This window comes from Ursus americanus, chromosome 7 (genome assembly GCF_024610735.1).
Source record: "Ursus americanus isolate L20-20 chromosome 7, mUrsAme1.1.p, whole genome shotgun sequence".
NCBI classification, from domain to species: domain Eukaryota; kingdom Metazoa; phylum Chordata; class Mammalia; order Carnivora; family Ursidae; genus Ursus; species Ursus americanus.
Genome location: NC_142133.1, coordinates 60,160,206 through 60,178,294, shown reverse-complemented (window position 1 = coordinate 60,178,294; position 18,089 = coordinate 60,160,206). Strand labels below are relative to the sequence as shown.

General features: G+C 41.6%; 1 protein-coding gene across 7 annotated transcripts in view; it reads left to right on the top strand.

Annotated features, from left to right (window-relative positions):
* LTBP1 (latent transforming growth factor beta binding protein 1) overlaps positions 1-18,089 on the top strand; it is a 403,697-nt gene that overhangs the window by 341,198 nt on the left and 44,410 nt on the right. For 4 of the 7 annotated variants that reach the window (XM_045809101.2, XM_045809099.2, XM_045809103.2 and 1 more), the window contains 2 exons: positions 8,409-8,534; positions 11,897-12,040. In XM_045809101.2, the coding sequence (XP_045665057.2) occupies positions 8,409-8,534; positions 11,897-12,040 (270 nt within the window). The remainder of the gene's footprint in view (positions 1-8,408; positions 8,535-11,896; positions 12,041-18,089) is intronic. The other 3 variants (XM_045809100.2, XM_045809104.2, XM_045809105.2) reach the window with 1 other exon arrangement.

Here is an 18,089-nt window from a genome sequence, read left to right as displayed (position 1 = left end):
TGGTTTACTTTCTCTGGAACTTCTAGCTGTTTCTAGAAATCAAATGGGAGCCAGCTCTGGGTAATTTTTGAAGAATAAGTAAATCTTTTTTGAAGTAGTGGGTTTCAAAACTAGGCAGAAAATAATCTCTCATTGGCTAACCATGTTTTCTAGAATTTATGTACTAGAAAGTTGGATTTGAAGTGTAATTTGCTACCTCTGTCATTTCTTGCTGCTTATTTTAGGCTACTAGCTTTCAGAACATACTCGTGATCATCAGGGTCCCCAGGTGTTCTCCCCCCTGCCCTTCTCTGTCAGGCAATGGCGTGGCAGTCAAACCCCGCACAAGGACGTAGTTTTGCTATTTTCTGGCACATCCCCATTTCCCAGAACAAAGTTATTTTCCATAACACATAAGGCCCATATTCTTCAGCCTTGTTGATGTTGCCAGACCTCAGTGGACCTTTTTCTTTTAAAGACTCTTTCCATATCCTATTGTATTGTCTGGACTATCTCCAAATCCAGTTTTTAATTTCCTATTGGCTAAATTTTATTTTTTTTCTTTAGGCCTTGCACTCCTCTTCCGTTTAATCCTGGCTTCTCTCCTCTGCTGTGAGAGAGACCTTAATCTCTTTTGGGCCAGCCGCCATGCCATTTTAAAATTCCTTTGGGCAGCTATGCAGCTGGTTTAACATTGTTCAATCCCACTTCTTGGCTGGGATTTACTGTCTCCTGGTCAACTTCCGTTCCTTTCAGTAAGAAGTATGAGGGGTACATTTCCCCTGAAGCAGGAACCCTACATCCCTTCCAGTGTAAGGCCCCCCCACCACCACCACACTTTTTTGGCTTTATTTTCCTAAGATTCTGGCACCAAATATTTAACCAGTTGCAGTTGGTCAGGAAGCCCTGGGCTGAAATAGTGGGTCATTCCTTTTTATGAAGAAATTCAGAGAGCACTAGTGCTAGACATGGTCCTGGGATTTTCCATGACTGCAACACCCTTGGTGCTCAATGGGCCTTTCTTGCAAGAGTCTCCCAGAAATATAGCCTCTTCGGGACATACAGTACCTTGGGTATTTAGGTTTCAAGTATGCTACTACTTGATGTTCAAGCCTTGTTTAATGCCAATCATACTGACTGTAAGTCAGTAGGAGGTAAGTCGAAAAGTGGGTGTCCTGACTTACATCTTTGTAGTGAAAACACGCCCATATACTTGTTGGACTCATAGACATTTGTTTCTGCTCGTCCTCTTGCACTGGTCTTTTAGAACCATCGCTGCGGTTGGAGGCAAGACATTGGGATGGGTAGAGCCACAAACTTAGATTCAGAAGGTTGTTCCTTCACTGGGCTCTTTTCCATTGCCAGCTCTGATGGGGTAACCTTGAGGCAAGTTACTTTGCCTCTCTAGCCCTCAGCTTTCTGGTTCTTAAAATGAAGGGGTTGAACTGGATAATCTTCAAAGTCCCCTCAAGTTGAGATGAACCCTATCATTCATATAAAAATGTTTTGATGACAGGAAGGCTTTTTCTTCTCAACCATGCAGCTGTGGAGATTTTCCTGTGAATGATCCATTACCAAAAATGGGACTCAGTTTCTGTCATCCACCTCACTAGAGTGTGCTGGCAGCGGCAGGAGGCTCATTAGCGAGATTTTGCTTCCAACAGGTAGTTATGTCCTACTCAGAATAAGGAAAAAGAAAATCAACAACACAAAGGTAGGACATGTTAAGAAAGAAAAAGAAGCTCTTTTTTCTTAGTTCAGAACAAGAAGCTGAAGGGTGTATCTGAGAGGAAGAAAACCAAATCATTTCATTGACAAAGTATATACAAATACTCCTTTCTCCTCATACCCATACTTTTTGGTATATAGTACAGAAAACCTAATGAAATTATTGGCATTTTATTAGGAATTTCATTGTTGAGGTCTTTGAACATAGTTGTAATTTTCTGACGAGTAAATAAGCCTTATCCCAAAACCCCAATCCCTTTTAGAAAATCACGCTTCTTTTCCATACTTTCACCTTATTTTATAGTTCACTTTACCTGAGTGAGAAGGCAACGCCAAGTATCTGGCCTTATACTTTTATTTGAGAGTTTGAGGAATGTGGTTGGAGTTCTGCTCTTAGATGTAAAGTCCCTGATAATAATTAGTAGGTTTTGAAAAACTTTGGTCTGTGGAGAAAATGTACCAAGTAAAAAGCATACAGGCAAGGAAAATAGATCTACCAAATGGGTCAAAAGCTAAGACCTTCAAAATGTGGGCCTGTGTAGTCATTGATAGCATTGCTACTTTAAAAATGAGCCACTGGACCCTCGGCTCTTTGGGCAACTAATCTTTGATAAAGCAGGAAAAAACATCCAGTGGAAAAAAGACAGTCTCTTCAATAAATGGTGCTGGGAAAATTGGACAGCTACATGCAAAAGAATGAAACTTGACCACTCTCTCACACCATACACAAAGATAAACTCCAAATGGATGAAAGACCTTGATGGGAGACAGGAATCCATCAAAATCCTAGAGGGGAACATAGGCAGCAACCTCTTTGACATCAGCCACAGCAACTTTTTTCATGACACATCTCCAAAGGCAAGAGAAACAAAAGAAAAAATGAACTTGTGGGACTTCATCAAGATACAAAGCTTCTGCATAGCCAAGGAAACAGTCAAAAAAACTAAGAGGAAGCCCACGGAATGGGAGAATATATTTGCAAATGATGCTACAGATAAAAGACTGATCCAAGATCTACAAAGAACTTCTCAAACTCAATACGCGAGAAACAAATAAACAAATCATAAAATGGGCAGAAGATATGAACAGACACTTTTCCAATGATGACATACAAATGGCTAACAGACACATGAAAAAATGTTCAAAATCATGAGCCATCAGGGAAATTCAAATCAAAACCACACTATGATACCACCTTACATCAGTTAGAACGGCAAAAAATTGACAAGGCAAGAAACAACAATTGCTGGAGAGGATGTGGAGAAAGGGGATCCCTCCTACATTGTTGGTGGGAATGCAGGTTGGTACAGCCACTCTGGAAAACAGTATGGAGGTCCCTTAAAAAGTTAAAAATTGAGCGACCCTATGATCCAGCCATTGCACTACTGGTTATTTACCCCAAAGATACAGACGTAGTGAAGAGAAGGGCCATATGCACCCCAATGTTCATAGCAGCATTGTCCACAATAGCTAAATCGTGGAATGAACCGAGATGACCTTCAACAGATGACTGGATTAAGAAGTTGTGGTCCGGGACGCCTGGGTGGCACAGCGGTTAAGCGTCTGCCTTCGGCTCAGGGCGTGATCCTGGCGTTGTGGAATCGAGCCCTGCATCAGGCTCCTCTGCTATGAGCCTGCTTCTTCCTCTCCCACTCCCCCTGCTTGTGTTCCCTCTCTCGCTGGCTGTCTCTGTCTCTGTCAAATAAATAAATAAAATCTTAAAAAAAAAAAAAAGAAGTTGTGGTCCATATATACAATGGAATATTACTCAGCTATCAATAAGAACAGTTTCTCAACATTTGCTGCAACATGGACAGCACTGGAGGAGATAATGCTAAGTGAAATGAGTCAAGCAGAGAAAGACAATTTTATGGTTTCTCTCATCTATGGAACATAAGAACTAGGAAGATCGGTAGGGGAAGAAAGGGATAAAGAAAGGGGGGATAATCAGAAGGGGGAATGAAGCATGAGAGACTATGGACTCTGGGAAACAAACTGAGGGCTTCAGAGGGGAGGGGGGTGGGGGAATGGGATAGACTGGTGATGGGTAGTAAGGAGGGCACATATTGCATGGTGCACTGGGTGTTATACGCAACTAATGAATCATCGAACATTACATCAGAAACCAGGGATGTACTGTATGGTGACTAACATAAAGTAATAAAAAAACAGTTTAAAAAATGAGCCACTGGTGGTTCCAGTTATCCAGAATGATGCCCTATTTCGCTTTCTGATGGTTATATTAATCTTGTTATTAGAGAATTCATATCAGTGACCCACTATTCCTGGTCTGTGTAATTCTTCCTTTAATTTATGTCCATACCCATAATACATATATCTGCCTTGCTCTATAAAATATTAACAGCAAAAAACTTGCATGAGAAATCAGCAATCTTACACGAGCATAACTAATTCATCTGGGTTGCCAACTGAGAGATTTCTGGAAAGTCATTTCTTCGTCACTCATCTGGGAGACAGTTTGGCTGGTGATAATGTCATGCATGGCTCTACCAGATGCCTAAGCAAAACTGGTTTTAGTAATCTAATAGAATGACCCCTTCATTAAACAAAGAAAAAGCCTGTCATATTAGCATCATTCAGAATGGAGTTTCATATTTAGAAATCACCTTCAACAAAACAAGGTGGCATTCACTTGTCCATTTAATGACACTTGTATCTTGGTAGGGCTTTTATTCTCACATAATAATAAATGTTCTTGCTCTTTAGTTTTATTTTTATAGAGTTGATCTTAATTATAGCAGGTCTCAGAACTTTATAGACAGGACTAACAGTGGAAAAATATCTCAGTACTCAGATCATCAAAGACAATTCTAATGAAATAATGTTGTTTTATACATGTCATTAGAGAAGTAAAAGGAATGTTGTCCCTTTGTTCAGCTGTTACCTTACCTCATTGTTGAAAACATGAAACTGCTGAGAGTTACAGTATATCATTTTCATAAAATATGAGTTGTTGAAGAGCTAGTCTCCAGCAGGCATTCCACGTTATTTTTTCCTATTCATTCAAATCCAAAATATTGCTCATCTAAACTTTCTGTGTTAATCACTGGTACATTAAGTCTGAGACTGCATGACGCCCAGTAATTCATAACCGTTTCAGGACTTGTTCACCTTAAGGTCAGTTTCTCAGTTCCTGAGCTGGTGGTCATTAACACGAAATCATCATCTTCTGTGACTTCACAGAATTAACGACAAGGAAAGCAAGAGATATTACTGTAAGAGTCTGGACTGAAAAGATGCCAGATTTTCAGCACTGGTTTTTCTTCCTCCTTCTTTGCCGTCTCATTTTAGCAGGGAGCTAAGTTGCTGGTGAGATTCAGATGGAGGTTCTCCACCCCAAACAGTGGTCCTGAGGGGTACAGCAATGGCGCAAAATACTCTGGGAGGAGAGAGGAGGGACCCTGAAGTCTGACACTTGGGAGGTGTCCCTTGGGCTGACTCCTGATGGGCCAGGAGGAGTTTCTGAGTAAAGCAAATAATGGAGATACTTTCTAGTGGAGGGAGGGAGTGGAGGGTTCCAAGTCAGTGAGAAATCAAAGACCATAGGGTTTTCAAGAACTCTGGTATACTGAGACGGCTGGGACATAAACTGGGAAGGAAATGTTGGCTAAGAACTCTGGCTGAATGTTTAGCCAGGAGCCTGAGGAGGAAGGGTACTCTGTGCTCTGCCAAGGAGAGTGGTTGGTGTCCTCCAGCCAAGAAGAGATACTGATTTTTCTGTACAAGGGAGTGTCACTGACAGGTTTGCAGTTGGTGGAGAATGGATTAGAGGGAGGGAGGCAAGACTGGGGATAAGGAGTGTGAGGAGCATGAGGAAGACAGATAAGAGGGTATGATAGGGGAGGGACAGGACAGAGAAGAGAGGGAAGCATGCCCTCAGATTTCTAGCTACAGTGACTGGTTGGAGTCTCTGATGAAGAGAATATAGGAGAAATGGAGGTGAGGTGAGGAGGAGGGTGATAGTAAGTTCATTTATTATGAGCCTGTCCCATAGTATCAGATAAATGGTTTTAAAGGCCAGAGGTCAACCTTTGAGAAAGACTGGGATATCATCAGTATGTAATTGGTAATTTGAAGCATTTCTGAGTTTCTTTCCAGCCTTTAAATCTTGTGGCTCAGTGAATAATCTCTTAGACAAATACCCATTTCCATAAGTCTAAAATTAGTAGTGGCCTGTGTTAAGTGATTTGACGATCCTATGTAGTTACTGCTCTCATGGTTGTGATCAGTAAATAAATTGTAGCCTTATGCTGACATTGGAAATCCATCAGAACAGATTTACTGCATGTCATCTTTGTGTTCGATGTTGCAGGGGACAGTTTTTCTGATGTGAAATAATGTCATTGAGTTTTTGGTTCAAGTTGAGGTAGGAGAGGCAAAAAAGGACAGAAATAAGAGAGATTTGTCAGTAAGCTCAGGAAGTGTGGTTTAGGAAGAATACAGTGAATTTGGTTTCATGCTTGATAAGTTTGAGATTAGAGCAGAAGATGAAATGGAAATGATTAAGAATAAGAAGGATCCTGGCTGGACATGAAGCTTTGGGGTTCATTCCGAGGACTGTGGTAATTGAAGTCGAGATTGTCTGGAAAGGGTGGGACAGGGCAGCACTGAGGAAGCAGCAGGTCCCAGGGAGGCCCGAGCCCTGGCAGAGCCCATCTTCAGGCTGCAAAAGGATGAGGGCCGGCCAACATGGTTTAAAGTCGAACAAGAATAATACTCCGTCGTGGGATGTGGAAAGAGAGAGTTCAAGGAGGGAGTTGGCCCGCCTTGGAGGTCAAGGATGATGGTGGCTGACTGGAAAATGATCATCAAATTTACAAACAGGTCAGCCATTGGTGGCCTTTCTCAGAGGAGCTTCATGGAATAAAGAGTGAGAAAGTGAGTTTGTAGTCAAGAAGGAACAGGGGAAGGAATAATGCTAATACTAATGGTTGGTCCATATTGTAGGCTTCCCATGTCACATGCCAGGCAATGTTCAAGTACTTTATACATGTGATTTTGTTGAGTCCTCACAGTAGTTTTAGGAACATACCAATGTTACTAGTATAGTATGGTTACTAGTATTTTTTTCACTGATGAGGTACGTGGGGGAACAAAGGCAATGCCTGTAGATAGTTCTTCTGAGACATTTTGCAACAGTAGAATGGATGGAAAAGCACAGTAGGTGACATAGTGAAGTGAATGCTTTTCCAAGAGATTTTAGCATGTTTGAAGTCAGTGAAGGGAAGAGTAACTGAGGAAGCTAGAGAAGGATGAGCGGGTAGGACTCGAGGGAGGAGAGACTGGGAGGGAAAAAGCCTGGCCTTGAAAGGAAAAGGGGCAGTTTTGTTTGAGTGGAGAAAAGTAAGAAAAGGGTGTAGTCACTCATAGTTTACAATTCAGAAGTGCAACAGTCTCTGAACTTACGCTTGATTATGTTGGAAAATTAGGAAGGGAATTGAGACAGCTACCAAATCATCAGTGTGTTCTTCTTTTTCTTCTGGAAAGATTCCTGACTCGACATCAAAAAATTTAGAAAGAGCAGGGCTGCCTGTCTGGCTCAAGAGCGTGTGACTCTTGATCCTTGGGGTCGTGAGTTTGACCCCCATGTTGGGTGTAGGGATTGCTTAAATAAATAAAACTTTTAAAAAAACTGAGGAAGAGGAAAATTCCATTTTATTAACTCCTCCAAACTAAATTCTGTCAAGGGCTACTTAACTTGCCATTTTTTGAAAATAATTTGTTATCTTCCCATGTATTTGGATGCAGTAATTGCATTTTCTTAATTGTTTCTCCAAAAACCTGTATTTGGGGAGCATGTAATCCAGAGGCAACGAGGACAGAATCTGACAGATGAAAGCGTGCAGAGTGGCAGGAGACCAGCGAAAGGGGAAGGGGAACAAAAAGGCGAAGTCACTTAGTCACTGTAAGGATAAAGAAGTATATCTAAAAGTCTGCTTGTGACTTCATAATCGAGACATCACTTTTATGAGAACATTTTTATTGGGAAAAAAAGGCATAGGACCACTATCATCAAGTTTATAGAGAACACAATGAATTTACCAGGCGGCCACTGGCTAACCAGTGGGAGCAGCACTGACATTTAGGACCTTGAGTGGCTATAACTTGGTGACAGGAAGTCTTCTCTTGTGAATAAGTCAGACTGGCTGGGTATGCTGCTGAACTCATCAGATTCTCTGTCTCCTCCCTCCTCCTCCTCCTCCTCCTCCACCTCCCCCCTCTCCTACTGTCCTCTCCCCCGGGAATGCTGTTGAGATTTGCCCAAGGTTATCTATAGGGTTGAGTGAGCCACCTTTGCAGAAAGAACTTTGAGCATTGACCGTGATCCAGAAAGGTGAAAATACTTCCATGGGTTTCCCCAGTAGGAGAAGATACTCTCCTTGGAAATAAAGGGTTGGAAGCAGGCAGAAAACACTGACTGTGGCGATTACAGCAGCTCTTTCTGTTCGAAAACATTTCCTGAGGAAAAGTAAATGTTTTCTCACAGTGCCCAGCGTTTGTCTATGAAGGCATTTTCATCAAAACATTTTATTTATATGTAAAATGTTTTAGAAGTTCATTCTGTGTAAACATGATCATCTCATGCTAATCAAGGTGTGTTGAGCACCTCTGTCTATCCATTAATATCTGGTGTTTGTCAGTCTGTGTTTTGTGTCTGATGTTAAATGTCTTTTTTGCAGATATTGATGAATGTGTAAACAACACTGTTTGTGACAGTCACGGGTTTTGTGACAATACGGCTGGCTCCTTCCGCTGCCTCTGTTATCAGGGCTTTCAGGCCCCACAGGATGGGCAAGGGTGTGTGGGTGAGTGTTTAGATTTCTTTCCACAGCATGTTTCACGTCCTCCCTATTGAAATGCAATCAGAGTTATCAAGAGCAGGAGAGATTGTAAGCAAGGTAATTTGGATAGAATTTCATCCTCATTCAATTTTTGGCACACAGTTTGGGGATATGCAGAAAGATGGCTTCTGAGATTATTCAGGACATTAAGAAATAGAGAAGAAGAACGTTGAATTTCATGTATATTAAAAAAGAACATCTGTTTAAACTCTGAGCTGTGGATACGGAGCCGTTCTGCAGCGTTCCTCTTGCACAGGAAATAGTCTGGTGTGTGGTGTGGCTTGTCTGTCTTCAAGATGTACCTCCTTAGGCAGTGCATTTAAGGAAAAGTGTTGGCAGGAGTTTCATTTTCCAGGAATGACACCCGTAAAATGATGCTTTGGATTGTGCAACTATATTTCTTCAGTCTGTCTGGGATTGACGGAGCTGGAAGGCATCTTGAATATCATCAGATGTCCTAGAACAGGGCCCAACGCATGCTCCTATAGACAACACATTTTATATTTCATTTTCTGATCAGCTGTGATTTCTTTAAATTAAATGCATTATGAAACATTTGCAATGAGAGTCATGAACTGGGAAAGAAGAAAGGTTATTAAATTCACAACATCCCAGATAACGAGGTTTTTTGTTTACTCTTACTCTGTTCATTTCATAGCAGACACCGTCTCAGGGGGAGTCCGTAACTTCTGAGTTTGAACATTTGCAATTCAAAGCATTAATTCATTTCCCGTCCAGATGAAACAGGGAAAGCAAAATCGATTTGGGGGTTTAGTGATGAAATCCCCCCCCCCTTGAATAGTCACCACTTCTATACTAACATATATACTAACATATATACCAACTATAACATGTCATAGTTGCTGGTTCCAATTCCTGCTTTAGTCTCCTTTGCACTAAAATGCAGGCAATAAAAATTATCTAAATATTTTGATTAAACAGGTCATGTGACCTGGTCCCCTCTTCTCAGCCTCAGCACCTCCTTCACCTTGTACGCTCCAGGGACATAAAATTGCTTGTGGCTGCTCACAGAGCTGTGCAGTGATTTGGCTGTTGGTTGCTCCTTCTGCTGGAAGTATCTTCGCAGTCTCCCCTTGCCTGAGTAGGGATGCATCCCACTGCCTCCTGAGGACTGCCCCCGTGCTCCCAGGTGCTATCCCTGCTCCATCTTTCTCTCTCCAGCTCGGTGCTGATCCCTCCTCCTGCTTCCAGAATACCTTCAGTGGATTCAGTTATAGTACTTACAAACTTGGGGGTGTAGACGGCCTGCAGCTGCCTTCTCCGAGGCCTCAAGAGCCTGTGGTTGAGAACTTTGTCTCTCTGCCCTGGCTGGGACTCACGGTTTGCCTCTTGTAGGTGCACAGCAGATTTTAACTGTTACCTGTTGAGCTATCAGGTGTCCCGCCTGACTCCATATCAGCTCCTGAGCCCCTGATTGAGGTTCACTTCTAACCAGTCAGATGAGCACATCAGACCCATCTTGATACTCTGTTTCAGCCCACAAAACACCACCCTTAGAGGAAGGATATTTGTTGTCATTTTACCAAACTCAACAGGTGTCCTTTCATCTGTTTATTCACTCTTTCAAAAATTTAAACTGAGCGCCTGCTATATGCACTTCATGCTGGGCGTTCTGTAGAATTTAAGAGTTGAATCAGGCCTGAGACCAAACTTTGGCCACGCTGTTTCCTCTACCTGGACCCTGCCTGCACCTGCCCCCCCCAACCCCCTGCCAGCCCCCTGCCACCTCTGCTTCTTGTCACCTACTCATCCTTCAGGTGGAACTTGGCTCCAATATCATTTCCCTAACCCACCCCTTCCCTGAAGGTCCACTGTTCCATGCTTTCCTTGCACTTTTCATTCTTAGCACTTAGGGCCTGTGAGGTCATCTGGCTGTTTTCCCTGGCTCGACGATAAGCTCTGTGAAGGCAGGAGTTGGGCCCACCTGCATCATCATTGTTTCCCCAGTGCCTGGCCCGCAGAAGTGAACTAGAAAGTACTTTTTGATTGAGTACATTCGTTCTCATAGGAGAGATACCAAGAGTCATGTAAATAATACAAGTTAGAAAGTAGAAAGTTCCCTTTGAGATTTACCAAATTGATAAATGTGAACTGGCAAATTTCTAAAGTCAGTTTTTCTGGTCTAAATTATGACTGTCTGGGTTGATTAAATATGCCAACTCTCTGCTTTCCTTCATGTTATAATACCTTTTCATAAGCAAAACCCAGCTCATTAAGTTTATATCTGTTTATATACAAAGTGAAACGGAAAACTGAGGTAATTATCCAAATAAGTCAAGATACATAAACTTTTTGTCCGATTAACTGGGGATAGCAGGTGAAAATGAGATTTTTTTCCCCTGAATGATTTGGATAATTGCTCAAATATTTAACTTTGTATAAACCATATCAGAGTGCGCTCATAAGAGCTTATGTTTGTACATGTTTAATGCATAAAATACATGAGCATTTCAGATGTAAAGTCAAGTACTTTGCTGAACTGAGCATTCCTTAATAAAATTTCTTTGGACGAGACCCATGTATTGGGCAAGGTCAAACATTAGAATTAGCCCTTTTTAGGGCTATGTGCTTGCATAGTATTGAATAAAATGTACTCATTAGTAGATTTCTGGGCTTTGTTTTAATTAAGTATAAAGTACAGATGAAAAACACTTAGCAAAATAGAAATGACACTGTGAAACACCCACAGAATTTTTAAAGGCTCAGCCAGTGATAAGTTACTGGAATAGTTTGTTTCATGTGAATGATTAATGTAACCTGGTGAGTATTTACAGGAGTCTTTCCTTCATTTCCCAAAGGTATACACAGCCTCACTTCTGGTTGTTAAAGTATGGACGTTTTGGCTACTAAACTGTGTTTTCAGGTATATGAATAGGTTGAAAACAATTTTGTAATGAATGTAAGAAAGGTTATTGTTTCTGAAGTGCCAGGTTTTGCTAATTTTCCTTGAATGCAAAAGTGAGAGTGGACTGTCACATGTTTTAAGGCCTCATTATGTCAAAAAGTCAAGGAAGAGAGAATTAAATGGTCAGGGTGTACACACGCTGCTTGCAGTACCATCCCAGGGCCCTCCCTAAAGTGGAATTGGAATGTGGAAACTTAGCTGTGTTTTCATGGTCCTTTTACACAAACAGAACTGTGCAGCCCAGCCTTGAGGAGGCCCTTCCCCAGAAAGTAGTAGAAGGGTTTGAGTGCTCACTGGGGACCATTTGTGACCAGCAGACACCACTAGCCCTGGTACAGCTGGTGAAACAGCTGTCAGGAGGGAGGCACGCATCTGACTTCATCTGTGTTCCCTTTTGCAGATGTGAACGAGTGTGAGCTGCTCAGTGGTGTGTGTGGTGAAGCCTTCTGTGAGAACGTGGAAGGATCATTCCTCTGTGTGTGTGCTGACGAAACCCAGGAGTACAGCCCCATGACCGGGCAGTGCCGTTCCCGGGCCTCGGGAGGTAAGTCACTGGGGCTCCTCTTGGGGACTTGTACCTGCACAGGTTCGAGCCACACACTCTGGGAGTGAGGTAAGGGATTATCAAGTGTCCTGGCACACTGCTGTCTCTGGAAGCTTCCATGCTCTTTCCGAGCCTGCCTTATCAGTGAATTAGGATGTGGTCAGTGATGACTCTTTGAGCTAGATGGCCTCCGTCGTGCTTTCCAACCCAGAGACGCCATGTGTAGGGTAAAGGATCCAAAATGATGAGAACATTCGCTGGGAATTGCTTACAACTCAGAGAGCCCTCAGCTCAGGGTTTAATATGGCATCATCTCATTAGGTTGCATAATCTTTCTTTCTTGGCCCTTGGAGAAACGTATCTTGACACTTCTCTAAATTAAAAGCAACATATAGGCCTCTCAGGATCTACAAAGACTTCCACTTGGAAGAGTTAAGGTGTTTTTTCAGAAATTGGCCCAGAGAGTGGCTGTGTTTGCATTCGTTTAAAATTTGATTTAGTCTGTGTCGTCATGGCACGAATTGAAATGGAGAGCTGATGGTTTTCCAGATAAATTAATCAACTTCCAGATCACTCTTTTAGTTTGTGCCACGTAGCTATAGCTTGGTTGTATTTTAAGGAAAGCAAAAGACCAAATGGTCATTTGAGAGCCAAATAAAATGAAACATTGGCCATTTGACTTTCTTGCTCAATCTCGGTGATTGTATCCATGCTTCTAAGAGAGCTCTCACTACTTCTCAACAGGGTGCACTTATTCTGTGTGAAATAACCATCTTTGCAAGTAATAGGGAATAAAATGTAAAAATATTTTCCCCTACACATATTCTTCTTGATTATTAAATATAGAAAGGAGAAGGGTGCTGAATTACACAAGACGGTAATTCAGAAACATTGTCTGTGAGGGGGACGAGATGAAGTGTTTTTGGAGGGAGGTGTTGCTCTGCATTCCAGTGACCACCACTGTGACACATGAGCCAAAGAGAAAAGACTTTTCATCTCACTTGTTCCTGTAATAGCAAAAACAAGCACACAATCAAAAACCTGGCTGGCCCATAAAAGGATTGGTTAAGTAACTATCTTTTTCTTATTTGTCTTTGGTTCTGTCAAGGAGCACCTCACCCAACAGTATTATTTTGACTGAAGTCACTCACAGATCATAATATCGTACAGTCACTAATGATTCATATGAAGTTTAGGTAGTCAAATATGTGTGGTACAATGTTGAGTGACAAAGCAAGCTCTTCAAACGATTACAGTCTGTGGTGGGAAGGAAGAAGAGAAGACATGTAAAAAGATAATTATTGGAATTAATGGAAATGTAAGCTTTTTCCTTTGTTTTCCAAATTCTTGTAATACTTTAAATTGGAATGACCATGGTGGTCTGCTCTTTTCCAGCTGTGTGGCATATCATTCACCTTTTATGAGTTCTATTTTCTCACTTATAAAATAGAAAGGTTATATTTACCTCACAGAATTATATGAATTTTTAAAAAATCCTATATGTCAGAGTTAATGGCAGAGTACTATAGGAGGTAAGCTATAATCCAAACACTGAAGTGATATCTATTTCCCATCTTTTTAGAATCTGTTCTGAAATGGTGGACCTTTTAACTATTTTTTTTTTTAGTTTTTTTTTTTTTTTGGAAGAATGTTTTAGCAACATAGAAGAATGGTTCATTCACTTCACATAGATTTGAATGAGGTGCATGTCTGAGATCCTAAACTTGCTCATTTCTTTTTTAGAGATTAATGGTACCTTAATAGGATCGTGAGACCATCTGAACCATTTGGGGGAACTGGAGTAATTCATTATCAACTGCTTCTTAAAACTTTACAGTGATTCATTTTGTAAGCCTTGTTCCTCATCTCCTATTTTTAAGTTTTTCTGTAACAAAGTCCCTCACACTTGCTTTGCTTTTTTCCTCCCTTAGTGTTGTTGCTCTCTCAGTGACTGACTAACTCTTTCTGGAAAGTTCTCCCAGTCAGAGTTCACTAAGTACTCCCCTGTGTTTTTTAAAAAACTTCATTTTGAACACTCAGCTTCATAAATCTTGTCTGCCAATGGATCCATAGTTTCTTTTCCTCTGAACTTTATATCTAATCTTTCCATTTATGGTTTCTTACACATTTCCCCCCATAGTTCTCTGGCTTTTGCTAACTATTGTACATACCCAGTTGTTTTTATTGGTCCGTGTCAGTATAATCTGACTAATTTATATAGTTCCTGGCAACTCTGACTATTCTACCTCAATTTGCATAGTTCTTGGCAAACTTTAACTGATGATATGCAGTCTTAAGATTGTCTATGATGACATCTTCATCTGAGCAATTCTCTGTCAGGGTCCTGAGAGACAGGCCAGCTATCACTGCGGGAGGAGATTTCTCCCCCCGACTTCATCAGGGCCAGTAATTGATCTGCTATTTAAAAAGGTGATTGAAGCTGGAAATCCTAAAAAAGATAGTATCCTTTTAAAATATTTAAATTTTAACTTAAAGCATGTAAAGGAACACTCATTTGCCAATCTTCTTAGAATAGAAGTCCACTCTTAGAGTCCTGCATGTCTTGTCCTGCATAAACTCTATGATGCATGATCAACACCACCCACTTTAAAGGGAGTAAGAATTTAAAGGCCTTTGCGAAGTAAATGAGTGTAAAATCCCTCTAGATTTTTATAGTTTTTCTCAATTTTTTTTACAGTTGTCTTATCCACACCTAATTTGATAGCTTTGTTTTAACTGAATCAACTTTAGTCTTTCCAAACCTTGAACTTGTTCTAAAAACAACTCTTCTTAATGCATATTTTATTGATTTGTATACTGTTTAGTTATGTAATTACAACAATTAATACACTGGCGCAGAAGTTTTGAGGATAAACACAGCCGAGTCTTGGTCAGCATCCTGCTCAACATGTGAGAACAGAAGGGTGTGCTCCAACCCGAGAGCAGCCTACTGGCTGGGAGCTTTCTACCTGCTGTGGACATTGCCCACGGTGCTTTTCAGAGGGCGAGAGAACATTGGTTAATGCAACAGGTTGGTTAAATGGTGGCCACTTAAAAGAGTTTGTCTCCTACTCCAGTCAAAAGATCTGCTGTTACATAGAACAAAACGTGGTGTACCAAATTTAAGTGAAAGTTTTTAACAAGGATTCAGATTAATAGCATTCTGTATATGGTAGTCCAGCAGCTCAGATCTCATCCTTCCTGAAAAGTAATTCAGAAAGGAAAAACGAATTTGCAGTACAGGCTGTAACATGGTTACTTGGCTGTGAAGTTTCCCCAAACAGAGGGTATTCTAGCAATGAGCAGTAGCAAATAACCTGTCTCGGAATCATACTGAGGACAGAACTGGAACTGAGGCGTGGATGTCAGGAAGGCAGACTTCAGATCAGTATGCAGATTTGTCTGATAACTAGAGACAGCAGATCACAGTCGTGAATTTGTGGGTGTTTCCCTGGAGGTATCCCAGAACAGGTGGGATACCCATGGGTCGAAGGGCACCCACTTCCAGTAGGATATCGTGCCAGGTCGCCTGTAAGGTACTTTCGAATTTTCATGTCCTAGGATTTTTGTTTCTAAACTACTTCTTGGCTCCCACCTAATTTTTTTTAGGTCTGGCATAATGGTTTTCGCTGCCTGGGCCTTTGGCCACTAATTTACGTTGCTGTACATAGCCTAAAAGCACCTGCCACAGAAATAACTAAAAAATGTCCACGCCACTCATCACATATAAGAGGGTATGCGTATGAAATATAGCCTCAGTGCCTGTGATAATTGTTCAATAAAAACTTTATGTCCTTGGGCACTCTAAAGGAAGCAGTAAATATGTAGTCTTGGCAACTGCAGTCCTCAGGCCTTACCCACTAAATGCTGTTCTGTGTCTTGATTGGTGCACGGAGGAGACTCTGGGGTAGGAACTGGGTTTTATTTTTTAAACAGAAGGTATAAGGAAAAGAACACAAAAAGATGTATGTTATCATCGAGACAGGTGTTCCTCACTTGAAGAAAAGCAAATAAGCAACATCAGAAATTAAAAAAAAAATTGGAGTCATAATTTGCATTATAATTTAATTGTTCTTTACAGAGTTCATTTCAGGGTTTCCTTAAATACCATTTTTCGCTAATGTATTTGAGAGCTTATGCTCACGTCACAAGCTAGGGCCTAGGCTTCTACAACAAGGAAGCACCTTCATGGTTTTCTAAGCCCAGCTCCTGTATTTATGTGTAAGGAAGCTAAGGCCTAGAGAGAAGTTCTAAATGTTCTCCTTGGGGCCCTTTGGCTAATACCAGCCAGGAACCCAACTCTGAGATCTTTTCCACTTCACCATTCCACTTCTCAAGGCTGAGGACCCCATGACACCAAATTCTTCTAAAAGTTGGCTTCCTTTTCACTTCATTTCTTTGTTTTGTTTTCATTATTAAAGTAATGTGCATTCTTCTCAGAAATCGGCAAATACAAAAATAGATCAAAAATGAAAGTCCCCTGCAGTGCCACCATCCAGGGATGGTCTCTGTCACCGCGCTGATCTCCAGATTCTTACTGGGGACATCCATGCTCTACCTGCCTCCACAGGACTGTCTCCCCTTTGATCCGGGGCTCATGCTCTTTCACCTGCATGAAGCACCTTTCCCTTGGGTCCACGGTGAGCTCCTACATGCTAAAGCCATCACTGCTCGCTCCCCATGAAACCATTGACAGTGGTTTCCCATCTTCCCTCCCCCTTCTTTCGCCTTTGATTGATTTCAGGACATTCGTCTTCCCTATATCCTCCTTCCTCTTGCTCTGGTCTTTTTCTTTCTCATTCCCAGACTCTTTTTCTGTTGCCCATTCCTTAAATAATAATGTCCTGGGGAGTTGCATGTTCAGGCCTCTTTTTACTCTCTATTCTTCTCTGGGGATATTTAATCCTCTTCTCTGAGTCAACTATTACTTACATGGTACGCGCTGCCAAGTAAATATCTTCTGCCTCCTCCTCTCTCCTTGGGGCCGCACTCCTATTTCCAGCTGCCTATTATTGAACCTTTCTCCCAGGGTGTCTTGTAAGGGAATCTGCCCGAAATTATCCAAAACCAAATTCTTTACCATTCCTTCTCCAACCTGTGTTCACTCGTTAATTGCCAAACATCAGTCCTGGAAATCCTGACATCATCATACCTTAATTTTTCTCACCATTCATCCAGGCGCTCATAACATCCTGCCAGTTCTACCTCCACAGTGTCCTTCAAAGCTCTCCCCGCTCCTCCCTCCTACGGACCAGTCCCTCAGCATCACTTACCTGGACCGTGGCAGTAACCTCCTGACTTCCCTCCAGCCTCTCCCATCAATCCCTGCTCCTTGCAGTTGTCAACAGTTGATGTTTGCAAAACATGAATCTGGTTTTACTGTTTTTTTCCTTCCGAGTTGTAATTTAAATTCCAGTGAGTTAACATACAGTGCAAGCTAGTTTCAGGTATAGAATTTAGTGATTCATCACCCACGTACAACCCCCGGTGCTTATCCCAACAAGCTTCAACTGCTTACTGCTGTCTACAGCATCAAATCCACCCAAAGTTCAAATCCATCAGCAGGGCAACAGGACACTGATTGATACTCTGTCTTCCTCCTTTTTTGCATCCCCTGTAACCTTGCTCACTGCTTAGCACGCGTGGTGCCTGACCTGTGGCAGACACTCAGGAACTCTTGAATCAAATTGCCTGTCGACATTTGAGAGCATATCCCCTCGTATCTCACTATCTCACTCCCAGCTAGTTCTATAGAATTAAAATAGTTACTCATTTTGTCAGAGATAAGGGGGGGGCATACTTGAATGAGGAATTATCTATTTATACTTCTGTATAGGGGGGATGGTTTCTCTCTATGCTTAGTTAAGTAACAAGTGGAACAGAAGAAAAAGAGTTTCCCTGCTGTCAAGGGGCACGTGCAAATCATCCTCACGGTTCTGACAACTGAACTCAGACAGCATTCTTGTTCTCTTCCTAGAGAGGTAGGTCCGCTATAGGTTTTATGTATGTACATATTTTTTAAAGGCAGGAAACCACATATAATATCATT